The 27,095-nt window shown below is 44.6% G+C and overlaps 1 protein-coding gene across 2 annotated transcripts in view; it reads left to right on the top strand.

Moving 5' to 3' along the window:
* The window catches only part of CARS1 (cysteinyl-tRNA synthetase 1), a 395,563-nt gene that overhangs the window by 145,131 nt on the left and 223,337 nt on the right, over positions 1–27,095 (top strand). For both annotated transcript variants that reach the window (XM_086957866.1, XM_086957867.1), the window contains 3 exons: positions 9,397–9,495; positions 11,615–11,764; positions 22,601–22,741. In XM_086957866.1, the coding sequence (XP_086813992.1) occupies positions 9,397–9,495; positions 11,615–11,764; positions 22,601–22,741 (390 nt within the window). The remainder of the gene's footprint in view (positions 1–9,396; positions 9,496–11,614; positions 11,765–22,600; positions 22,742–27,095) is intronic.

Below are 27,095 nucleotides of genomic sequence, written 5' to 3'. Positions count from 1 at the left end.
AAGAAACACAATGAGGTGGTTAATTGTATTATTGAAATTATAGTTAGTGCTGTAGAAAGAAAAGTTAGCACACATTGTAAGTGAAATCTCAAATATCATCCTGTTTTACTTTAACAGGAGCTTGTGTTCTACTGCAGCCTCCAAGAGTGTTCTAAAGAGCAACTAGAACGCTAACAGTCTTACTTATTACAAAAGTATGGCACACCTGAAGCTATTGTGCTTCAATCAAACTGGTAAAACTTAAAAAAATGCATTAAGTAAGGAATAAAATGAGGGGTTTCATTTGTCTTAGAAATTATGGTTAGTGCTGGAGAAAGGAAAATTAGGACACATTTTGAGTGAGTTGTCACAACGCTTCCTCTTCTATTTCATTAAAACATTCTGACAAGTAGACTGAGACATGCACTTTCAACACCAGCAGCAGCTCGCCAGTTAACTCGCTGGTGATCTGCAGTTTACTACACTGTTCTTATGCGCAACTAGAGTGCTAATTTTCTGAATTTATGTCAAAAGTGTGTCACATCTGACCTCCATCTTGATGGAATCGAAGTGGAAAACTGAAAGCATTTTGTACTGAGGATACTGTAGTGAATTATGAGATTAGGGAGCTTCATAACAAGTAAGTCTCCCAAGAAGGCCACTAGAGAGAAAAGAGCCAAAATCTACCACAAATATCACCCAAATGTAGACCAAGTATAGCCCTGTGTCAGCAGCGTGAAATACGATGTAGTCTTCCAGCTTGAGCGGTCGACCTCGAAGCTGGGGAACTGGGTTTGAGTCTCGGCAACGATGCTCAACATCCGGTGATTCTGGGCAAATCACATAATCTCCCTGTGCCTAACAAAAATGAATGTATCCTTCTGTAACGAAAATGGTGCTATGTTAAGCACTATATAGAACTCTAACAAAAAAAAAACATATTGGGTTTCTTTATGAAAGTGCATGAAAGGTTAACGCATACTAACCATTCAGGATTGAAGTGACAAAATTAAAAAATTAAAGATATGTTTTTATTTGCTACCTTCTGAATTGTCCATGCCATGAGGGATTTAATATGTGAGATCATATGCAGTGCATTGCGGGGCGTAAGTTATAGTTAGCTCGGGTAACTTTAACAGCAGAATTTTACTTGTTTTGTATGAGTGAAATGTCAGTCTAAATATAATGTCCCTGTAACCTTTGTTTTTTTTTCACTGAAAATATGAAATGTCTCTGTAACCTTTGGTATACATTATATCCCCAGAGGCCAGCACTGGGGCCAACATTCCCTGGGGCCGGACCCTTTTTTCAGTTTTTTCTTTAAAAGGGATGGGGGCCCGCATGGCCCCTCTCCAGGGCAGACTTTTTCTCCTGGGACCCAAATCCCCGGGGTCCAGCCTCTGTTATGTTATGTTATGTTATGTTATGTTAATTTTGTGCTTCTATAGCGCACGGCCACTCCACGGAGCATCCCGGCGCTTTAGCGAAGGTACCCGCCAAAGGGAGCAACATAACAACTGAAGGGAACATAAAAACAGAAAAAGCCAGTCAAGGGAAAAGCCATGTTTTGAGGGCCTTTCGGAAGGAGAGAAGGCTGGAAACCTGTCTTAAGGAAATCGGGAGGTCATTCCAGGCACGGGGAGCTAAATAGCGAAAGGACCGGCCTCCTGCTCTGGCGCGCTTGATGATAGGAACGCTCATTTTGGATAAGGAGGAAGATCTAAGGGACCTAGAGGGCTGGTACCAAGAAAGTCGTTTTGCAATGTATTTAGGGCCTATGCCATGTAAGGTCTTAAAGGTCGTGGTCAAGGTTTTAAAAAGGATCCTTTTGGCGATGGGTAGCCAATGTAGAGTTGAAAGAAGATCAGCAGCTCCGGTCCTTCTTGGGAGACCAAAAATGGCTTGGGCCGCTGAATTCTGGACGATTTGTAAGCGTCTAACCAGATATTTACGAAGTCCCAAAAATAAAACATTTGCATAGTCCAGCCTAGATCCCACTAGCGCCTGGACAATGATTTTCCTGTCCTGGATGGACACTAGGGGAAGGAATTTACGAAGCATCCGAAGGATGCCAAAGCATTTCCCGGTTAGACAAGAGATGTGTGGTCCGAAAGATAGGTCACTGTCGATAATGACTCCCAGATTTTTGGCCTTCAAGGACACACTGACAGGAGGGGACATGTCCTGCGGCCACCAGGGTTTCCAGTCTGGCTCGGAGGTGCAGCCAAAGAAGAGCAACTCCGACTTGCCGGAGTTGCACTTCAGTCCATGACATCCAAACCACTCAAAGACCTCACTCAGACAGCCCCTAACCTAGGCGCCATCAAACAACCCACCCCTGTCGCTCGCGAACAGGAGTTGGGTGTCATCGGCGTAGGAAACAATCCGAGCGCCGAATGACTCCGCCACCACCGCCAGAGGGGCCATAAAGATGTTGAAAAGGAGGGGGCTCAAGATGGAACCTTGGGGAACCCCCACTTCTAGCTGTGACATCTCGGCGGAGTAAGGAGGCGCCCAGATCGTTTGTCGGCGGTCGGCTAGAAAGGATTTGAGCCAACTCCACACCGTTCCCCGCAGACCAAACTCCCAGAGTCTAGAAAGGAGAAGCGTGTGGGGAACGGTGTCGAACGCCGCCGACAGGTCAAGCATTACCAACATAGCTTTTCTTCCCGCGTCTAACTCCTCCTGGCGTCCGTGACTTCAAGGAGGGCAGTCTCCGTGCTAAAATTAGCACGGAAACCCGATTGAGTACTGTGCAACAGGCCATTTTCCTCGATGAAATTAGAAATTGACCTGTGCACAAACCTCTCGGTCACTTTCGCCAGAGCAGGGAGTAGGGAGATAGGTCTATAGTTGGCATGGACCAAAGGGTCAAGTGCTGGTTTCTTCAGAAGTGGCAGGATCATGGCGCTTTTCCAAGCCCGAGGAACTACCCCGGATGATAGCGACAGATTCAAAATGGGATTAATCAGGTCATTTAGAACTTGTGCCATATTTGCTAAACACTTGGCAGGACAAGGGTCAAGTGGGGATCCAGATCTAAGATTTGCCAAGATGTCTAGTGAACTCTCCCGATCAAGTGGGGGGAAGTCACACAAGAGTGGACCATGGTCTAGTAGGGGGCACCCCAAACTCACAGTATGCTGCTGAAAAGTGGACAGGAGAGAGTCTTGAATGGTGGTGATTTTATCTACAAAATAAACAGCCAATTCCCTCAGCCAGGATTCAGAATGGGCATGGATGGGGGGACAGGCAGATGGGGATGTAAAGTCTTTCACCACCCTAAAAATTTCTTTACACAAATGCCCTGCCTCATTTATTCTAAGTTCCAGATAAGAATTTTTTCCTTCCCAGATTGATTTATGGTATGCTCGGGTCAATGCCTTAAAATTCTGCCTCTCAGAATGATCATAAGTTCCCCTCCATGCTCTTTCAGCTTTCTTGAGGTCTTTGTCGTGATTTTTTTAACTGGGGGGTAAACCATGGGGCTGATGTCCTTCTTTCGGCTGAATTTTGTTTCTTAACCGGGACAAGGCTCTCCAAACAGTCTGTGAGCCTCTAGTCTGGGTACCTTGGTCCCACCCAGGGCACCCAGACATTTTGTTGTGGACTGTGGCGGGAGCCAGCAGGCCCCCGGGGTCCCTTCTGGCTCCCTGCATCATGTGGGTGCTGGCATTGCTTTTGGACAGAGGGAGCTGCAACTCCCTCTGTTGACCTAAAGAAGCTTTTTCCATCCCATGTGGATTTCTGAAAGGCAGGTACCACCAAGTTATTTGTGTAGGCTGAATTGAGAGGTCTGTTAGGGTTGTACCATCTCAGATGTATCCTAAAAATATGGGGGCCTGGACTATGACTGGTTCGGTAAGCAATGCAGAGTGCCTTAAAGGCAATCTGCTGTCTGATGGGTAGCCAATGTAGATTTTTAAGGGCAGTTTTTTCTGGCTGGTACTTAAGATTATTTTGCAGGAAACAAGCTGCAGCATTTTGCAGCTTCTGCAGTTTTTACAGATAGGAAGCCAGAAGATTTATGTAGAGGCTATTTCAATAGTTCAGCCTCCTCAGAACCAGCAAGATGACCACTGTTTTAAGGAGTTCAAAAGGCAGGATTTCTTTTTCACCAACCTTAAAGAATAGAGTTAAGTTTTGGTAACTTTGTTCACCTGTTCGGTGAGCTTCAGTTTGCTATCTAACAATATTCCCACATTTTTTATCAATGTCACAGGAGTGGGGAGAGAACCCATTTCGGGTTATTTTCTAAAAGTATCTTTTCCGTCTTCGAGGAATTGAGCTTTAGGCAATTCTCATCCATCCATTTGCTGACCTTATTCATACAGGTCCTGAAGGCATCTCCAGCATTCGACTCGTTCTTGGCCAGCAACACCACAATTTAGGTGTCATCAGCATATGCAGCTAGGGACAGCCCATACGATTTTATAAGCCAGGCTAATGGGGTTACGTGTAGATTAATCCATGTTAAGCTGAAACATGATCCGTGTGGAACTCGGAAAGGAAAACACTTTGGATGTAAACTCTCCCATTGTGACTGTGTGTTGCCTTTCTGAAAGAAACGATTAAAGCAGGGCAAGGGCTGAAAGCGGAGCAGCGTCTTCTTTGGATTTGCGGTAGCAGTAATGCTCCCATCAAGCCATAGCAAACTGTAATGTCCCAGGTGTGGGCACCCTGGGACATTGCAAGAGCCGTCACCAGGGCGATTAGTGGCTCCCCTCCTTGCTTCAATTTGACCCCGGGAAAGTGGAGATCCGTGAGCCCGCCCCACATTATTTTACTTTAAAGCCCCCGCATTTACTTGAATTGAAGCCCCGGGGAGGTGGTGTCCCTGGGGCATTGGTAAGCCCGGGGGGGTGGGCGCAATCTAACAATGGAGTTAATGCCCCTGCGCATTACCACGGAGAGGAGGAGACACTCGACCTTGCGACTCAAAAGACTTCTTTGAAGAAAAACAACTTTCACGACTCTGGACCCAACACTAGATGGCAGGAGTATGCAGAGCATGTGAATCTACAGCAATACAAGCCAGGAACAAATGCTTACAGGGTAAGTAATATATTCATTTTATTTCCTTAATTACTCTAAAACCTCTGCCCAGATTTGCACCAAATTACAATAAGCAATCTTTCTGGACCCAAATCTAGCTTTCTGCCAACATTGTTGTGATTCCGTTCAGCGGTTCTTGCTTTTTGTGATTTGGTGTAAATTAATTCAGTCGTTTTTGAGCAATTAATGTTCCCCAAAATTGTATATATCATGCTGCGTAGGATCTGTCGGCTAACATTAAATCCTGAGATGGGTGGGCCCAATTATATATAGGGTGCGCTTTCCCCGTTTGCGCCCGGCGCACTAGAAAACAGCATTTTAGAACTAAAGTTAAGGAGGGAAATGGGGCATCTGTATGAAGGCTGTCCAAAGATTGAAAACTGACTCCTCTTTAAAGATTCCAGAAACTGCCCTGTTCCATCATTCCCTTCAGTCAAATGGATACGTTTTCGATATTGGGATGATTTTCTAATCAAAAAATTAATTTCACTCTTCAGCGGATCCACTCAAGGTCGAGTACCGTGATAAGAAGACATTGAGGATAAATAATGGAGACTGAAGCTGCTGCTTGGCAAATCGCATCTCCAAGTTTGCGGATAAAAGGGGGTGGGGACATGCATATGTGAATGTGTATAGAACTTTCTGTAGGAAAAATGTATTGAAGTGGCAAGCCTTGCAGCAGGTGTCATGAGTATGTCAACATCATATTGGCATTGTTGAGACACCTCGAAAACCTAAGAGAAGCTAAAGGGTGTACATCTCATATTGCCTTAACTGTGAGGATGATGGTGTAGCAGCATCAAATAATGAGTGTTGCACTCCCTGCAGGGGCCCTGCCATGCAGAGGAAGAACTGTGGGGCAGAACATTTGTATAGGATGACCTCGACCCATATGACATTGCAAGACAATTACCATTGGGGTAACAATGGGCACGTTGTAACAAGAGTTTACCTATCGAATGAGAGATTGACTAGGAATATTTGTTTTTGATCTGCCTCCCACAAATATGCAAACGTTGCCACCAATCCAGCAGCATACATGGGCGCTATGTGAGTACCAAATGACAGTTCATGGCTATGAAGGGACGACACAAAGCATCTCCAGCCCACAACAGAGACACTTGACTGGCATGTAGTTAGCGGGTACAAAAACATCCATGTGGTCAGTGCACTTGATGACCTTTGGGAAAATTGCAAGACACGTGATGTGTACCATAAACGAATTGGTTGACAACTCAATGGCTAAGTTGTTTTACAGACCACTGCTTGCGTGTGAGACTAATGTTAATATTGAAATTTCCATTACCCGGAAATCGAGACTTCACTATCGCCCGACTAACCAGGGAGCTCAGGTCTCCCTACCACACGGACGTACACGTCTGCTCGTTGGTGTTTTCTATTGACCTCGAAAACACTGGGGAAGGGCGACTTTTTGCCTTCCCCTTCTATCCCTTCGTTTAATGAACCTGTGTCTTTTACTACTTTCACCCGACGGACCAGGGAGCTGAGGTCTCCCTGCAACACGGACATACATGTTTTGTGTGTGTTTTCTGTTGACTTTGAAACACCGGGGAAGGCCAACACTTGCCTTCCCTTATCTGCTTTCATTAGATCAATCAATCTATCAATCAAGTAATTTATAGAGCGCGCTACTCACCCGTTAGGGTCTCAAGGCGCTGGGAGGGAGGGGAGTCGCTACTGCTTTAACAGCCAGGTCTTGAGTTGTTTCCTAAAGGAGAGATGGTCCTGGGTCAGCCATAGGGGGGTGGGGAGTGAGTTCCATGTCTTGGCTGCCAGGTAGGAGAAGGATCTTCCTCAGGCGGTGGCTTTGCGAATTCGTGGGACGGCGGCGAGAGCAAGGCTGGCGGATCGGAGTTGGCGGGTGGGTGTGTAGAATGTGAGGTGGCTGTTGAGGTATTTGGGGCCCATGTCGTGGAGAGCCTTGTGTGCTTGGATGAGGAGTCTGAACGTGATCCTTTTGCTGACGGGGAGCCAGTGCAGGTCTTTCAGATGGGTAGAGATGTGGCTGTGACGGGGATGTCCAGGATGAGTCGTGCAGAGGCGTTCTGTATGCGCTGGAGTCTTTTCAGGAGTTTGGCTGTGGTTCCAGCGTAGAGGGTGTTCCCGTAGTCCAGTCGGCTGGTGACGAGGGCCTGGGTGACCGTCTTCCTGGTGTCGGTGGGGATCCTCCGGAAGATCTTTCGGTGCATGTGCAGGGTGTTGAAACAGGATGACGAGACGGCGTTGACTTGCTTGGTCATCGTGAGGGATGAGTCCAGGATGAAGCCCAGGTTGCGTGCATGGTCCGTGGACTTGGGGGCGGTGCCCAGGGCAGAGGGCCACCAGGAGTCGTCCCAGGCAGAGGGGGATGGTCTCAGGATGAGGACTTTCGTCTTGTCTGAGTTCAGTTTCAGACGGCTGAGCTTCATCCATTCCGCGACGTCTTTTATTCCTTCCTGGAGTTTGGCTCTGGCAGTGGCGGGGTCATTGGCGAGGGAGAGGATCAGCTGGGTGTCGTCAGTGTAGGAGATGATTTTAAGGTTGTGTTGGCGTGCGATGGCTGCGAGAGGGCTCATGTAGACGTTGAAGAGGGTGGGGCTGAGCGAGGATCCTTGAGGAATGCCGCAGATGACTTCGATGGCCACGGATCGGAAGGCGGGAGGCGGACTCTCTGGGTTCTTCTGGCGAGGAACAATGAGGATCCATTCCAAGGCCGTTCCTTGGATTCCGGTGTTACTGAGGCGCCGTATCAGGGTGTGGTGGCACACGGTGTCGAAGGCTGCTGAGAGGTCGAGGACGATGAGGGCAGCTGTATCCCCGTTGTCGAGCAGGAACCTGATGTCGTCAGTAGCTGCGATGAGGGCGGTTTTGGTGCTGTGGTTTGCTCGGAAGCTGGACTGCGAGGGGTCAAGGGATCCGTTAGTCTCGAGGAAGGCGGAGAGTTGTTTTTTGAAAGTCTTCTCGATGACTTTGGCAGGAAAAGGGAGGAGCGAGGTGGGGCGGAAGTTCTTGAGGTCTGTGGGGTACGAGGTGGGTTTCTTCAGGAGGGCGCTGAGCTCGGCATGTTTCCAGCTCTCCGGGAAGGTGGCGGATGCGAAGGAGCTGTTGATGATGTCCCCGGAGTTGGGGTGCGATGATGGAGTCGGCTTTGTTGAAGATGTGGTGTGGACAGGTGGTCAGGGGTCGGTTGGGGAGCCGGAATGGATGGTGTTCATCATGCGAGTGGTGTCTTCGGTGCTGACCGGGGTCCAGGTGCAGAGGGTGGTGGTGGGGGGCGCTGGTTCGGTGGTAGGGTGCGCGGTCTGTTCGCCGAAGCTGTTGTGTATGTCAGCGATCTTGCGGTGAAAGAACGAGGCGAGTGAGTCGCAGAAGTTTTCCGAGGGTGTGATGTTGTTGCAGGAGCTGGGGTTGGAGAGCTCTTTGACGATGCTGAAGAGTTCCTTGCTGTTGTGGGTGTTGTTGTCCAGTCGTTCTTTGAATGTTGTCCTTTTGGTTGTGCGGATCAGCTGGTGGTGTTGGCGGATGGCGTACTTGAGGGCTGTCATGTTTTCTGCTGTCTGGTCGCGGCGCCAGGCTTTCTCGAGGGTGCAGCAGGTTTTCTTGGAGTTTGAGGTCATTGGTGAACCACAAAGTTTTCTTGCTGACGGGTCTGCTGGGAGGGTTCTTCAGTGGTGCAAGGTCATTGGCGCAGTTTGTGAGCCACGTTGTGAGGTTGTGGGCTGCTTCGTTGGGGTCCGTCTTGTTGGTGGGAGGGTTCTCACCAACACAGAAATCTGTGTCTCTCATTTGAGGAACCTGTGCGATCACCGGGTTGGAAGTTTCACTGGTACCGCGACTCTCGCACTACAGATTGTCTTTCCCTGCAGTCCTGAAGAGTCACAAGTTAACTTCTTTGTGACGAAACATGTGTCGGCTGCTTTTCTTTCAGTATTGACCAAAAATATAAAAAAAATCTTCTTCATTAAGATACTCCTCATGTCGACCTTCATAATTTCTGAACAGAAAGTACTTTAAAACGTGTGCACAGGACTTGGTTATACTTAATATTGAAATGTGTTGTGGTGGGGGAGTTCCACCGCCTACTCTTTCGGTTTTTTCCTCCTCTGTTATTGGGTAGCTGCACCCTTACGGGCGCTATCAAAAAATGGTGAAAGAAGTGCTATTACGCAAGTTAAAAATGGCAAGACTGTGTTTGGACATATTTTAGAATGACTTCAATGAAAGAACTGGACAGGGAGGCATGTGCACCTCTTATTATGACTTGTACCTTATTTTTTATATCTTAAAAAATGTAATTGACTGTAATACATTTTGTACAGTGAGATGTTGGTTCTTGAAGAGAACTGGTTTGTCTTCCTTTAGATTATCAAGAGGGCACGACAAAATTACCTTTTTGAACAATACAAAGAAAAGAGGCTGCCTGCTGCACAGCTGTTAGAAGATGTCAGGACGGCCATGCAGGTGAGACTTGGGTATTTTAGCATTTTTTGTTTAAATTGTACTGCCTCAGAAACTGGAAGTAATGCCAGGGCTTGACATTGAGGGCTTATGTAACAGCTGTTAAGAATTTTTTTTCACAAATGTTATCAATTTATTTTAACAAATTAGTTCATAATAAAATGCTCTTATTTCTGTTATCGGATTACAACACCATTAGTTTTAAGGTCATTTTTCGCAAGGCACACCTGTGACTGATACTACCATAGTTCCTTTGCTCCCGATCGAGCCATTGTAATTCGCCAATGAATGTAAATTGAAAATGATTATGTAGTTTATCCATAATGTCAACTGCTACCGATGTGGCTGATAAAGATACTTCATACCAGTGCTGCCCAATAAACAATTGAAACACAGCACATAGCTGTACTGGGCAAGCTAGGTGGCTCGTGTCCTGAACCACATATTCAGCGGAACAGTATCCTATTGTGTAGGTTGCCCTTGATCAATTAGATCACCTTCTCAATAATAAAGGTAATTGAAAATTAAGCTCAAAAACATTGAAACTGGAAAAGAGTTTCTGGAAAAAATGTACTTAGATACCCAATACAGAAAACCAAAGGGTGGATTTACCGTGGTCTTATTTACCATTTTTTTTTTAGCTTACTATGGTAGTGTGTCAGCCTTTTTTTATAGTATCTAACGGGTGCTTCCCTTCTTTCTGGACCTGCAACACGTAACGGAGCCTAAACCGAAGGCTACCATTAGAGCCTGCACCTCAACCCAGTGTGCATCCCTTGAATGTTGTCCCCATATCATAGTACTACTTCATGGAGGCTAGCAGCTTAGGCATGCAGCTGTTCTTGATAAACATAGGCATATTCATACCATAACTGGGTTTAAGGGCCATAGGGCCAGCATGCATCCTCTTTCTGCCCTTCAAAGAGAAATGCCCTTTGAAAGCCTGGAGAGCCATCTGCTACCTGCTGCACCACAATACTGCTTAATCACTCACTGCTGGTACAAAGGTGGACAGGTTATAATTCTGTTTGGGGAGGAGGGTAAGCGTCAGAGACGTTCAATGTGGAGGAGATGGTGTTTCCCTTCATAAATGTTAATGACAAGTGTAGATTTTGTATGTATCAATCAATCAATCAATCAATCAGAGTAATTGTATAGTGCACTACTTACCCGTGGGGGTCTCAAGGCGCTGTATTATGGTTGTGGTGTGCCTCTCAGTCAACCCCTCCCTCTTTAATTTAAATAATGTCATATGCACTAATTGTAGCCACTTTTGTATAGTGTGGGAGATTTATTTTTTTGAAGAGACATTTATCATCTGTTTAATTTTTTGATGAATTCTGTTCAGTTTTGGTTATTTTTTATTCATGTTGAATTTAATGTTTCAACATATTCATGTAAACTTTTTTTTGTTTGTCTGATACTTTTCAGCCTGTGTAACACAGAACTCAAACTATTACAATCAACTGAGCTTTTATCATAAACTTAGAACTACTGTACCAAAAACTGTGAATTGGCCTAATTCTACTTGCCAGATCAGAGGGAAGATGAAAAGGTCTTGCATGGGCTCACTGTGATTTTCATACACCTGAAATGTTTGTTCATTTTATGTGTTTTAATCCCCGGTATCAATTTTGCAAGTTGATGGTTGAGAGACCACTCTCCTAAAACATGTGCAAAAACCAAGAAGGGCTTCCTATATCAGAAAGATTACTAATTTACTCTTCCATGATTCACCTCCTATAAGAGTGTGGGGCTTACATACAAGATTCCTAGCTAAAATAACATTTAGGATAGCTTTATTCACTACACTCGCTGTATTAGCAAGTTTTCTTTTTTAATGAGACTGTTGAAGCAGCTGAGGGATGTAACAGGTTTGTCTATTCCATAGCTGCATTGCTATGTTTTTGTTGTTTGTCTTAATTATATCCGGTGAGTGTACTGGGGAAAAAACTTGGGGGTTGATTTTTAAAGGTTGCAATAATTAATTATAAATAATGTTTCTATGCAAAAATATGATTTTTTTAATGGATTTTTATTTATTGCTATAGCAGAGCCTACTGAATGTTGATGTTTTTTGCCTAGGCATGTACTGTTCATACCTTTTTCTTGGACTATGCAGTCTTTTTCAGATAACTTAAATAATACAACAGATCCTGACAAAAGGCAGATGCTGGAAAGAATCCATAATGCAGTGAAGTCTTCCGTGGAGCTTCTTGCAGAGGGAATTCAGAACAAACTGTCTCTGGAGGAAGTTGACAAACGTGCAATGGTATTTCTAAGAAGCCTTCCATTTAGTATTTTGATTCTAGTGCATCTTGTATTTTTCTGATTCTTGAGCGCAGTCTTACCACACATGTATTTGAGCTTATGAGGACCACACATCCTTCAGCATACATTCAGCCTGAAATCATCTATTATTGCCACCAGATTAGATTCTGTGCTATTAAAAAGATGTTATAGGTACAACACACCTCCCCACAATCCCCCCTCGAAACTGGCCAGTTGCGATGATGTAATTTTATGATCTAATTTTGTCTTTTTTACTGTCCATCATGCATGCCAACTTAGTTTGTGTCTATAATATTATACTAGTCTATATATTGGCCCCACAGCTAACAGCATAATAAATTGTCAAATATTACAGAATATGACTGTCAGTAGTTCTGGAACAATTTTCAGAATAGGTCTGATGCCACCATTGTTACCTCACTGAAGTCATAAACATTATGAAAAATCCAAGGGTCACACAAAGAACGTGATAGCAAACGATCTACTCTGATTCATCAGGAGAGTAGTAATGATGTGGTTTGTAGCCGGTGGTGAATTTTGAGCACACTGTTGCACATATCTTACTAAACCATGGTGTGGTAGCACACTAATATTTACGTACATCACATTTTCTATTGAAATGTCCACAAAATTCATACGCTCATGAGGTTTCACTGATAAAGCTATATAGAGCACAAAAAAAATATGGAAATGAGGTTTCAGCTAATATTTCTCATGTGCACATCACCAAGTAAATTGGCTTTATATTTGATCCTATTACAATCTTTCTTTCTATCACACCTCAGAATTACCAAAAAGTGCTTCATATGTTCTTTTTCAGTTATTTGTACAGTTTATTTGCAGGTTTTTAAATGTTGTGGGATAGGAAAAAATTGTCAGATAGTTCATTTTTCAACATTCTCTGCCTTTGCAGTTATAGAAAGAAAATAAACACTAATCTTTTTGTTAAGAAAAGAGGCGGCAGTTTGTTAGAAGACAGAGCCTGACATTTGGCCTCTGTCTTTGAACGCACAACAAATGTGAGAAGATCAAACAAAATTTCTAGGCATCTTTATTGCTCTTTCACCTTCTGAACTCCAGCACAGTTATTTTTGGGAGTGCGGCAGCACCCACCGGCCCCCGTACTACCTGCACTAAAGGTGACTACGAGACTTAGTATGCCAGCTCAAGACATTTGCCCATGTTTCCGACATCCGGAAAGATCTTCATCGGCACCCTATGGATCACAGAATCCTGTTTGAACCGCTCTGTATGATTCCGTTTTTTTTGTCAACCAGAGCTTGAATGCCTTTCCCAGTTAGGCCTGCATTATAAACCAGCCCATTTGCTCTAATTGGAAGGTCCACTTCTGCTTGAGATTCCATGTACATAAAAGTCCCACCGAGATGGCTGTTCTTTCAGCTATCTAAGACTAAAGTTCTGGAACCAATTGCAGCTTAATGTAAGGTCGGTTTCAGTTTCTTCCATTTCATAATGCCTTGAAAGCCCTTCGCTTCAGCTAATCATTTTCTGGTTCATGAACTGACAGTTGCCAAATTATTTTACACCTGATATCATTTGAGGTGACATCTGTGATGTCATTTATAATGCCATGTGAAGTCATGAGCAGTGCATGGCAGGCGTGAATTATGGTTTGCCTAGGCAGCATAATTCAGTAACTGGAACATTTTAGCAGGGGTTGAGTTTTTTATAAGCGTATTTTCACTATTTGTGGGGTTTTTTAAAGTGGTTTTTTTTCGTTTTTTAGATATGCATTCACTTACTATGAGAAGGAAACGGTCGCAAGTTATCTGTCACGTTTTTTTCCCAGTGATTTTTTTAAATGTTTAACTTGGCCGTGCCCAACTTCCTGCGGGCCAACCCCTGCTATGCATGCCTTTGGGGTTGGCTGCAGGGCCTGGTGTCCAGTCAGATCCTGTGTGTGCAATCTGCTGCATGCCCAAATCGTACTGGGCACAGTGTTTGGCTGATGAAAGTAGGGGTTGGTGGCGGCCGCGTATGCAACCTCCTGCACATCAAACTCATTGTACTATGCAGCATGCATGTGCTTTCAGCCAGACCTTTTAGACCTATTCCTGTGCCAGCCTTTTTTCACTGAGCCTGCTGCGCTTGGCCTTTGGACGTTTGTGGTTGGCCCTGGGTGCCGCTGAACCAGCTGTGCATAATCTGTGACTGTACACAGCATGCTCTAGTCACAAAACTTAGCCGATTGGGAAAGTCCATAAGCCAGCCGAAGGTTCTAAAATGCTCGCTGTGCATAATCTTTTCCATGGGTAGGTACTCTATGTGCTTTTTTGTTGTTTGAACTGTTTTTTTTAGGATTTGCAAAAACAATGTGAACACTTCAAAACATTTCTGAATTTGCCTGCAAATTTGTGGATCTGCAGACCCAGGCTGAAGTTAGACATACATTTTATGGTCATAGGCGATACAGTGTCCTCCTACCTACTCCATCTACCTGCCACGTATTTGATGACATAGCCTTTCGGGTGACATCCAGGAATGGCTGCCATAACAAAAAATGCTAGTTGTTGTTAATCAGATAGCCTGTATCCTCCAAGGATCTGCAAATGCTGCATTGGATAGGGGAAAAAGATCATTCGTCCAATTAATTTGTTAATTTTTCTTTTTTTTAATAATCTTTGAAGGTTACAAGTATCCAGATGAGCCTAAGGATCTGCAAATTATCGGTGCTTATAGCTCGAAATTCAGCTTTTCAGTCACACTCAAACCCTTTCCATAACACAAATAGTTAAAAAACCACTGAATATATTGCACCCAACCAAGAAAAGGCACTGCTTCATATCAAGTGCTGTGCGATTCTCAAAAATGTCGGTAACAAAAAGCAAATTTCCCTAAGGTAGTTAAAATAAAAAACTTTTTTTTTACCCTGCCTTTTAAACTCCTCCCTTCCCCCAATACCCCTGCAAGAAACTTCACATACTAAAATTAGCCACTTACGGTATTTGTTTGAATGTGTTGGGCTTAGTTATTTATGCCACCAAAGTTATAAGTTAACTAAACTATAGCAATGGAAACCGAGACTGAACTATAGCTACAGTTTCTATCACTATCTGTGATATATATATATCATATATATCTTATTTTTACTATTTATAGTCGCATTAGTAGCCTCTGCAGTCTCATTAGTATATGACTGTGGAAAAGCAAAAGTTGGAAAAAGTTTGATCTTGCAGCGAGTTATTACATGAAATAATTCTCAGCTCCTCGTGCTGTTTTGCTGTCCCTGGGCTGCTTTGCGTGTGTTTTGCTGCACCAACCCCGGATTTCACCAAAGGCCGGATTTTAACCAACTCCTCGCGGCGCCCGCTCCGCGGGAGCCGCTTCGCCACAAAGACCCCGAGGTTTGGAAAGGACTTACCAGGGTGCAGAAAGGGCCGAGCAGGGCTGCGAGCGCGCAGGGACTCGATGTTCCAGGAGTCCCTGCCGGCCAATAGAACACACCTGGCCTGCTCTCCCTGCTAGCCCCGCCCCCCTGAGCACCGGGGGATTGAAAGCCTCACTTCATTCCTTGCTCTACGGGATTCTCAGCTCCTCGTGCTGTTTTGCTGTCCCTGGGCTGCTTTGCGTGTGTTTTGCTGCACCAACCCCGGATTTCACCAAAGGCCGGATTTTAACCAACTCCTCGCGGCCCCCGCTCCGCGGGAGCCGCTTTGCCACAAAGACCCAGAGGTTTGGAAAGGACTTACCAGGGTGCAGAAAGGGCCGAGCAGGGCTGCGAGCGCGCAGGGACTCGATGTTCCAGGAGTCCCTGCCGGCCGATAGAACACACCTGGCCCGCTCTCCCTGCTAGCCCCACCCCCCTGAGCACCGGGGGATTGAAAGCTTCACTTCTATTGGTCCCAATCATCATTTAAGAAGATTACGACTCCGCAGCGCGGGAGCGTCCCGGGAGAAGCCCGGGACAAGGGCGGGACCGTCTGTGGCCGTCAGGGGCTGAAGGAGGCTGGGCTGGGCCCACTCTCTTTCGCCCGCACCTTCCTGATACTAGCCGACCCAAGGAACAGATCACGAACATGCCCTCACTTGCACTATGTGAAACTCCATCAAGGGCGGGGGGAAGCAACACCGGGACTCTGGACAACTACTTTAAATCCGCTAAGGGAGAAGGGGGAAAAGAAAGCTCTTTAGAGAAGCGCAGGGCAGAGCGCTGCCGCTCCGTTGAAATCATGAAAAGCAGACCCCTCAGCGAGATAATTCCCTATCCCATCTCCCAAGAGGAAGGCACCCCCAATGACAGCCAGGATATATCAACCCAAGATGGTGTCCCCCTACTGTTACGGGATAGCATTACTATGCCGGGTACATTGTCCGAAGAGATTACGGAGGCCATTCCACCTTTAACCTCTACTAATAGGGCTGTTGACTTGGTTACCCAAACCCCCCCCTTTAAACAAAATCAAGAAAAATCAGCCTAAGCATACCGTTGTGGCGGAACTGCATGGCCCCCCACCCAACAAGCGCAGAAGAAAGACGAGGGGGGGACAGGGGAAAACCAAAATATCCCACTTAGACTTTGGTAAAAAACACAAGCCTGCACTTACCCCCGTTAGAGTCAGAGATAATGTGAATATCATTATTCCTACTAAGGACACAAGTGTTATCACTGCTATTACTAGAAGTGACCCAGGGGCTAACCCATCTAACGCAGCTCCCCCTCTTATATCCCTAGTGAGTATAGAATTTCTACTCCGTTCACTCTTGCAGCCCATTAGTGAAAGCCTGAAAAAAGTAGAGATCAGGCTTAACAACTCTAACTACCCTGAGCACCTCGGTCAGTAAGCAGACTAGAACTACGGGGCCCAATCTACCTACAGGAACTCTCCCTAACAAACAAAATCCCCCGTCTAATATAGGAGCTCCACAGGGCGCTACCACTGCCCCCCCCCCCTTGCAGTCACTTATGGCTATTCCTGTCCCGACCCCACGAAGCATCTCAAATATCATGCCTCCTCAGTTAACAGACCCGGCCCCCCCCACCCCAGTTTAGAGCCTGGCATAAACCATGGGTTTCCCCCATTGCTAGTATTCCCTCTCCCCCTCCTGGCCAGCCCGCTCAAAGACCGCGGAGACCAGATCTGCCACCAGAAGCCAACAGTCTTATGGTGGTTTTAGCGGGTGCCCCCTCTTTGCAAAGGGGTGAAAACGAAGATTTCCAATCCCTCAAGAAGAAAGTCATTAAATGGCTGAATTGGAACAGACCCCTACCACCACACTTTAATAATGAGATCATTATGGTTAGAAGGGTGCCATGGCTGGGGAAGACTAGGAAAACAATAATAGGGGACTGTGTAATGGTGACCTTCAGGGACCCCGGTACTGTTTTACATATCTGCGCAGGGTCAAACAGATCATTGGATTCCACCATACAGACCTTGCCAGTCTCCTTTTTCTTTCCACCTATCCGCATGCACTATGACCGGCCACAAGGAAATTGGACAAGGGTGGAACGGAGACCAAGATACAAAGAATATGTCCGACGTCCAAATTACCAGCCACCTGAAACACCCTATTTCCACTTCAACCGCTTCAACTGTTTGAGCGGTCTTGACTGGGTTGATTGACTGTCCACCAACAATTTTGCGACCTTGGTCAATGGTTCCTGTAATCTCCCTGAGCCACCTGAATTTGTCGTGGATAACGTTCCCGATGCAACAACTGGAGTAACACCCGGAACTGTCTCCCCCCCACTCTCCCATCCCGGCAACTCCAACCATTGAACATTTGAGACTAATTTGGTGGAATGTGGCCGGATTAGCTAGTAAGCTGGCTGCTCAAGACTGGGAAACTTACATTGAGACTGGGGATGTTTGCATGTTCCAGGAGACCTGGGCAAGGGAAGACTATGGGCACCAAGGTTATCAGTCATTTTTCATCCCGGCCAGGTGGGAGGGCAAAGGACGTCCTTCAGGCGGGCTCACAACCTGGGTGGCATCCCACCTAGGCTGCGAGGCTACACGGTTACCGGTCCCCTCCGACGACATCCTTGTGGTCCTATTGTCCTGGCCAAATCAAGCGAAACTTGCCCTAATAAACATTTACTCTAGGCCAGTTGGGATTGCCAGGGAATCGTCCACCATAGACTATTTATCCGAAATACCTAGAGATCTACCCTATGTAGTGGGAGGGGATTTAAACTCCCATTTTGAGCCATTGCCAGGCCTTTTAGAGGGTTTTCCAATGGAAGAAGAGGACAGGTGGTCAGTGCCTTCGGTAGAAGCTCCCCCCCCCGAAGGCATCGACTCCTGTAGCATTGCAGATCACAGCTCTTACCCTGAAATTTGGAATTAAAGCCTGTAATGGGCGTATTAGATCTGACATACCTAGCAGAACCACCTGTAATAGAGTGGGAAGAGAATCTCGCTTGGATTATGTCCTGGTACAGATAGCGAACTGGCCAGCTATTCGGGACTTCAGGGTTATGGAAAGGCTAGACAGCGATCACAATGCCCTCGAACTTGACCTTATTCACCCCGGCCGCCTAACCTGCACAACGTCTGGGGAGGGGAGCAAACCTGAACTTCTCCTGGAAAATAACAGGAGAAGAATCAGGTGGGAACAACTGGCCTCAAGCGAGGAGAAACTCCCGAGGCTTTATGCAGGGATAATCCCCATTCTGGAAACTGTGGGAGACTTAGCTACCGGGATGGGTAATAAAGACTCGCAGGCCAAATTATACCAGGCTCATGAGGACCTTATAAAGGTTGCGGCTCCCGTCCTCTCCAGCAATGTACAGAATTTAAGGAGGGGGCAGCCATATAAATCCTCATGGTATAACACAGCCTGCAGAAGGGCAAAGGGGGAACTCCTTAGATCCATTAAGTAGGGTCTAGGTGGGGAACAGTTAAGAGAACGCAGACGGGCATACAAAAAACTCATTGCCCATGCCAAAACTGAATGGGAAGAGAACCAATGGGAAGAGCTTACTAAGTCCCTAGCGACAAAAGATCACCGAATGTTCTGGAGAATAGTAAGCGGGGGTCGGGGAATCTCCATTCGGCAATTGCGCCAAACATTGCACCAGGGGTGTGGCAGGCACACTTTCAAGCCCTTTATAGCTCTGAACCGGGAGAATCCACCATCGACACCGGCGTTGGTTGGCCTGATTACGAGGGAGATCCAATAACATTGGGCGAGGTCAAGGTTGCAATAGCAGGACTTACCTCGGGAAAGGCGCCAGGATTGGACGGCCTACCCGGGGACTTGTTCAAGCAGGAGCCCAATGTTTGGGCGCCCTACCTTGCCGCGCTGTTTAATGGAGTTCTCAGCGGCATGGAAATCCCCAGTACTTGGCTGGGGGCGGAGGTGGTCCCCATATTCAAAAAGGGCTCGCCTCTTCTCCCAGCCAACTACAGACCAATCAGTCTAATCGATGTGGCACAGAAGCTGTTTGGTAGGGTATTGTTGAACCGGCTCCAAGATTGGGCAGAAGAGTTGGGTGCTCTTAGCCCGTACCAGGCGGGATTTAGAAAGGGAGTTTCCACAGTGGACCAGGTTTTCCGATTGAATATTATCTACTGGAGGGCAGCGATATTCGAGGGCGGCAGCCTATACACAATCTTCGTGGATCTGCGGGCCGCTTTCGACCTGGTGCCCAGAGGGAAACTTTGGAGCGTCTTGGCTGAGATGGGCGTTCCCCCGGATATCCTGATAATCTTGCAGAGATTACATCACAATAACTATGCTCGAGTGAGGTGCGGGAGGTCCGGGGCTCTGACGGATAGATTCCCCGTTGACCGAGGGGTTAGACAGGGTTGTATGCTGGCACCGACCCTGTTCTGCTTCTTTGTCAACGGGGTGATCGCCCACCTAAATGCCACTGAATACACTGACGCCCCCAAATTGAACGGTAGCAGGGTGCCTGCAATCATGTTTGCAGACGACACCCTGCTGCTGTCCAAAACCCCAATGGGGATACAGAGGATCCTCGATTCATTTGTGGCCTTTTGCACTGACAGGGGCTTAGAAATTAATGCGGCTAAAACCAAGTTTATGGTTCTGAACCCAAGTCATAAACTGCGGCCGAATCCGCTATTGGGAGCCTCACGCCTCGAGAGAGTTTCCACTGATGGAGCCCAGAAACTAAAATTCTTTATAAATGATGACACAATCCACTATCACACTTACCAATCAATACCAGGCCCATAAACATAGTGAGTGAGGTGAATGGATACTATATGTTGTAATTGAACTCTTTTCAAAAACAAAACCAGCTTGTCATTTTAAAATGTTTATTAAAACATATTTAGAAAAACTTAGGTTTGGAACTTTATTAAGCAAGCATTAGAAAAAGTCATAAGAAAGTTTTATTCAGCATTTTTTAAAGAGAGTTTAATTCAAGATAATATTATTAATTAGCAGAAATAAGTGAAAAGAGCATTTCCAAAACCTAACTATCTCTCTGACACTACCCTCATCGCCTGAAAACAAAGTCTTAAAAGTTACATTTCTTACGTGTAATCATCGGACAGCAGAACACATCCCTCTGGAATCAAAAGCGTAAGCCAAAAGTTTGCAGCTAAAGCCTATTCTTATACCCTAAAATAAGCTGAGCTAACTATTTTTCACATTCCAACAGCTGAATTCTGGCTCTCCATTGGCTGAATCACCTCACGCCACAGTAAACTGTGACATCTTCCACCACGAGACCAGGCTTTACACAGAGTCATTGTTCATGCACAGAATTCTGGCGACAGTTCCTTAATCTGCTACATTTTGTAGCAAAAATGTTCAAGCAATACAAAATCTTGTCACGTCTCTTCCTTTCAGCCTTGAGCCTGACCGTTCTGAGCTTTCCATGGCACATCCAAACCCACTCCACAGAGTTGACTTTAGCAGTTCCTTTTTCAAAGATCTCATAATAAAAGTTTGTAGGCTTGTCATCTTTTTTTTCAAAATAACTTTCTCCTGTGGCTTAGCATCAGCAGGCCTCTTTTAGAAGGGCGTCAATTTTCTGCGCCACTTTTTGCTTGCGTCACTGCGCCACTTTCAGCTTGCGTCACTTTTTCAGAAAACTATTATTTAAACAAACACAAAAGAATAATTAATTCAGGTAAAACAAACCCTTCTGTACCACCCAGCCCTTGCTAATTATTAATTAACCCATTAATAAATGACAACTAGCAGAAGCAAACAAATAAAGCAACACATATAATAACTACCATTCTTCATGTAATCCAGCTTTATGTTTCTGAAAGAGTAAAAAGATGATTAAATAATACACAGACAGACAAACACAACATAGGACATACATATAAGCACATATAAAAGCACATGCCATGAATGATCAGCTGCATATTAATAGTGACAAAGACAATAGGACAGACATAACAAGCAGGACAATATTAATAATGTGTTACAAAAAACAGACTTGCAAATGCAACAGAAGCACATATAATTAGTTTCCCGCGTGTTCATGTGTGGTGCAAACTTAATCTAGGTTGGATTAATAAAACAAATCATGCAAACACTTATTAATATATTATTTTAAATTATGAGAGTATGACATCACAAGCTTGAATAAAATATTTTCTAAAGCTCGCTCTATCACCACCTTTGACTACCTTGGTGTAACTCTCAATGAAACTATGTCTTGGGGATCACACCAGAGCAGGGCCAATCTCAAATTGGTACAGACTACAGGGGGTATTGCGCGGATGATGAATGGCTCCACATACCGACCCCTGGGGCCGCTTATCCAGATCTACAAGACGCAGGCCAGGGGTGCTACTATATATGGGGCGGAATTGTGGGGACATACATCCTGCCGCAGTCTGTCCTTAACCGAGAATAAATTCATTAGACAGATAGTTGCACTCCCGCCCAGCACCCCGCTCCTCCCCCTGAGGTTAGATCTGGGTTTGCGACCCATAGCTGACGAACTAGGCTTGAGACCCATAGCCTTCTGGCGAAGCTGTGGAGCAGCGATGAACTTCTTGCCTATAGGGCAGAACTAATGGAGCTATTGATTCACCCGAAAGCGCTATTGATCCCCTGGATAAAATACATCCAAAACTCCTGTATGGTACTGGGGCTTCCCGACCTTTGGTCTAACCCTGCAAATGCCTCATTAAACATCTCAAAGAGAGCTCTGGCCATCGCTTATCATGAACAAAAATTAGCGACGGCCTTAGACAGCCAGGGTGAAGGGTCACTAACTTCTGTATTTGTGCAAAGCAAGGACTCGTACAGGCTGGAGAGGGTTTTAGATGCCATCTCCCCCGTGCTGGCCAGGACGCTGTTTCTCCAATGGAGATATGGCACGCTGCCCCTACGATCTTTTACCAGCTCCTGGTCATCACCCCCCTCCACTAAGCAGTGCCCGGCTTGCGCTGCCGTGGAGGAAAGCGATTTACACGTGGTCCTGTTTTGCCCAGTTTACAAGGCAGCGAGGAAATATTGGCTCCTACCATTGATCAGAAACCTGGGTTGTAGGGAGTACCTCCCAATGTATAGAATCTTAAAAACTGATGCCTCTAGCCTAACTGTGTTTGTATTAGCAAAATTCCTCACCAATGTCTGGCACACTCGCACCCGTATTCTGAAGATGCAGGCTCCCTCTTAATTTTAAGGTCTACAGTTTTTTTTAATGTAATTTTATCTGTATGTAATCTCAAGGTTTTAGATCGTAAAAAATGTATTGATTGATTATGTATGTCGATTTTATAGTGATTATATATGTTTTATTGTATATCTTTGATGGCCAATGGCCAAAATAAAGATTGAATTGACATGAAATAATGTTTTTATCCATCTTGCTAAGGCATACATATGTATAAAAATGTCCTATTCATAGGTGCTGCTTCTAGAAGCGAAGGATGTCTTGTCTGACTGGTTGGATGCCAAGCAAGGAAGTCAGGTGACTGACAATTCCATATTTTCCCAACTGCCTAAATTCTGGGAGCAGGAATATCACAAAGACATGGATGCTTTAAATGTAAGTAGGTGCACAGTCCTACTAACCACTAGTGTTCTCAGATTCCCTTGGAAGTTTTCTCCTTATTCTCTAGGTCTCGGTCTCTGTTCAGTTTCTATGTAACATTTTAAAATTAAGCTTATGAATATATTGAGTGAGTTATATATACATATATTTTGAGTCGGTCTGGTAAGAAAATGTATTTCATGATTTTTATGGTAACTGAAGTCTTTCTTGTTAATTAAGAGGAGAACACGAGTAGTCCTGAATTATTTGTATATAGAAATGAGGATTGTTTAAGCTGCCTTGTGTTATTGTCTCTGTCCTAGGAGTGATGCGCCAATATTCTTATGCTAGGATACGATGACAGTGTAGCTGGTATTATTGTGAAACCCCCAAAAAGCGCAAACCTCCTTGCTCGTTTCCAAAGTATGTGTTTTACATTGGCACAACTCTGCATGGAAATGTCTACAGAAGTGAACCCTTGTCATGCTGCTGTCTTGTAATGGGCCGTTTGTTAGCCGTTTGAAGCACTCCTTGACATGTCTCCTTTAAACTTTCCCCATACAACGGACACATTTTCCTAAAAACTATTATACCGTTTTTAAGAAGCCATTAGGCCCATTTGCAAAGCCTTGATTAAGCATAACATCACCATTTGCTTTTTTGTCAATTACGCCTTCAAACATAATTAAGATACTCACTGATTCATCCTATTGTCAATTTCACTTCCACATCCGTGTCCCTCAGGTTGTGACATCAGTTCATGCAGTTTTTAATTTCCTGCTGTTAGTCTGTTACATAGGTTCGTGAGTTCCATCTGTCACAGAATGTGTGCCCTAACTTGACCTGACACCTCTGTCCTGCAAGACTTTACTTCTTGATCAGACTGCTAGATGCTACAGTGAACCACCTGCCTTCTCTGTTTTTAATGACCCCCTTTGTACCGGTCTTCAGTTTGTTTATTCCAAATTTCCTCATTTTCTCCTTGGTTAGCACAGTTCTTCCGGACCTTCATCTACTAATACTCATGATGTAGAGGGTGCCTGTTTATGCTTCCAATGTCCATTGCAACACTCCATGATTGGGCCTTCACCCAATGAGTGATCTTCTTCTGTCCTTGGGTTGTTCTAAACAGCTACAAATCTTTTCACACATGAATTTCACATACATTTATTTTGTATTCGAACCTGTGTAGAATGAAGGAGAACAAAATTAGTAAAACCCTAATGCTAGCACCTGATTATTTAATTTCCTTCTGCTCTTTTTGTACTTCTATTTTGTATGTTTGTGTAGGTTTTTGGAATGTTTGTAACTGGTATCTACTCCTGTCTGCATTTTTATTTATGTTCTTTCACCTGCAAACATCCTGTCTCTAGGATGATGGAGGACCCTCTCAGGATACCAAATATGAGAATGATAAAAAGAATAGGAAATATTTTGGTGCTCTACAAATCTGGGGATGGTCCATTGTACCGTGGAGTTTGAATGGAAGGTTGTTCCGAAGTTTGGGATCCAGGATTACAACAACTCTGATTTTACAGGCCAGATGCATAAAGTAGGGATTTTAAGGAAGCTAAGTGCACCGGATCTGAACTTTACTTTAGCAAGTAAATTCATAGCTATAAAGATCTGAGCCTCACAAGATCTGCAGTGACTAGCACTTTCACCCCTTGGAACTAGAGCTTATCCCTTGAACAGGAAAATGAGCGATGGCTTTGTTAATTGCTAAAAATTGATGCCATTTCATATCCATCATCCCCCGCTACCTACATAGTTCCCCTACAAAAATGTTTCCAGTGAAGATCCTTGGACAGAAAAATGCACAAATTGTTGGGTAGATAGTCATTAAGATGGTTTATCATCTTCCTCTTTTGAGCATTAACGTGGATGGGCAATCCAAAGTTCCCTATTCTCTTAAGAATCTTGATTTTTAATTCACTGAATCTGTACTGCAGGCACAAATACCCCCAATCCTATTTGTGACAAATTGATGCCTTCCTTTCTTTTCTTTCTCTTAGCGAGAGTGATTGAAAGACTGCTATTTACTTTGTAGCCCCTTGATGGACGCTATCAATGCATTTCCTTTGAACCTTTCAATCATGAATAGTGTTGGGCCAAACAATAAGTAGCCGTGTTATGCTTGCCATAATGCACCTCCTGAATTTTCTGAATTTACTAGTTCAGAAATTGGCCCACTCATCTGGTGTTTTCGGCAGTAGAAAAGTTTCCCTGCAAAAGGATTTACTCCTGCTTTTTTGTGGCTCGTGATAATCAATCACAACTAGATGATTAGGTAAACATTGCATGATCCTCGAATCTTTGACAATAGTTTTTTTTTCCATATTCTCATTGGAGTCAAGGAGTCTGAAATAGCATTCTTTGACACAATGGTTGCCATACCGCCTTTCTTGGGAAATGCATTGCCAGTTTGGAACGTTTTCAGAGTGATCCACTCTGCTACATACAATCAAGGCATTCAAGGTAGGCAATCAGCTAGACCTTCCGGCAGAAATACTTTCTAATGGATCTTCACAACCTTCAATGGAAAATCCTATGGTGGACGTCTTTGGCCTCAAATGTTTGGACCTGCTATCTCTGCCTCCCCTTGATATGTACCTGCTGTTTCTACTGTGTCTACCATGCCTATACCTCTGTGGGGTTTCCCAGTACCTCCGTTGGAGACTAACACTATTACTGACCTAAAGAACCACAAAATTGCTGGGGTGGATGCGAATATGCCACGTAGTACTACTTGGCCGCCACCCGCTTCTGTGGTGGAGACCGATTTCACTGGGAGGGATGTTCTCCAGCTAACTACTTGCTCTAAGGGAGTAACACTCTCGAGGCTCAAAGCATTAATGAGCCTCTTGAGACTTACATAAATCAAGAATCTCTCTCATTTTCAGATTTTTCCTTCACTAGTAGTCTGGCTCAAATAGCAAAAGTGACCTGACTGATAGCTTGGAGATACCTAGGGGTCCGGCAGCAGAGGGAGGTGGAAGTGCAGCCCCTGTGAACTTCATAAATCCAGCTGATACTTGTAGGAAGCTGGCTCTGTAAATACTATACCAAAATGAGGTATAGTGTGCATAGAGTCCGGTGGAACCCCAAAGGGAGGCAGAGGTAAAAGTATATAGCAACCTACTCTCTATTTGTGGTAGTGTGGGTAAGTAGTAAGGCTTTATCAGAGGGTAGTGTTAAGCATTTGTTGTACACACTCAATCAGAAAATGATGTCACACACTCAAAGATTGAAGTCATACCAATTTTGTTTGTATTAAAATATTGTTAAGTTATTTTATTTCTAGACCCAAGCCAAGCCTGGCACAGGTAAGTGAAATAAATGATTTGCAAGATATTATGCAGTGTTTACAAGGGAATGCAAGTTCAAATGCATTTGTTTGGAATACAGGTAAGTCAAGGTATTGAAATTCCTGTACAGATTACTTTTCGTTACTTTTTAGATTACTTTTTAGTTTACGGTGGGGACAGGCTGGTAAGGCTGGGACTAAGTCAGTGGGCGTCCTCCTCTTCTTAGCTTTGGCACAGCTGTAAGATCCTTCTTTTTCTTCTTAGTCGTTGCTTGTCTGAGGAGGCAAGGTTCAGGGGTGCCCCTAAATACTAGATTTAGGGGTGTTACAGGTAAGTAAAGGTTGGGACCAATGGGTCCCTTCCTTGGGGTGGGTACCCCCCTATTATACCTCTCTGCAACGCAGCCCCCTGGCGCGTTTGATGAATCTTCCCGAGTCTTTTAGGGAAGGAGCGAGCGGGCCAATTGTGAGAAATTCGCGAAGATTCAACAACCGGCGCCAAAGTTATTCCCAATAGAATGTTGCGGATTTCCTATGGAAACTAGGTCCTAACTATAACTACCTACTGGCGATTGCCAGTAGGTAATTTATATATATATATATATATATATATATATATATATATATATATATATATATTCTCTTTTAGAGGCGTTCATTTGAAATAGAGAACACTATTTTATCACTATGGATTTATACATGAGCGCACACATTACATTTAGCATTGTTTACATTTATGATCTACAATGCGCAATTTGAATGTTGGAACCCATCATTTCGATTTAAGGTTTATTAACAATTTCGTTTTTATATGTGATTTGTTAATCAATTATTTCTCGTTTTCCCCTTTAATCATTTTAAGGAGTGGAAAGATTTTTTGTATGTCAGTTAACCAGGTGTTTGTTGTCCATCCTAATTTGCACAGTATTTAAACACTCTCATTGGTATTTTGATGCCATGTGATCAAGGCTGTTGTAAGACAGCCGAAACGCGTCATGCTGGTGGAGAGGAGAAAATAAACAACTTTATTCACAAACTTTTGTGTCCGAGCGATCTGTACCT

This window comes from Lissotriton vulgaris, chromosome 2_1, assembly GCF_964263255.1.
Source record: "Lissotriton vulgaris chromosome 2_1, aLisVul1.2, whole genome shotgun sequence".
Lineage (NCBI taxonomy): Eukaryota > Metazoa > Chordata > Amphibia > Caudata > Salamandridae > Lissotriton > Lissotriton vulgaris.
Note: the sequence above shows the minus strand (reverse complement) of the source record. Positions and strands in the feature narration are given on the sequence as shown.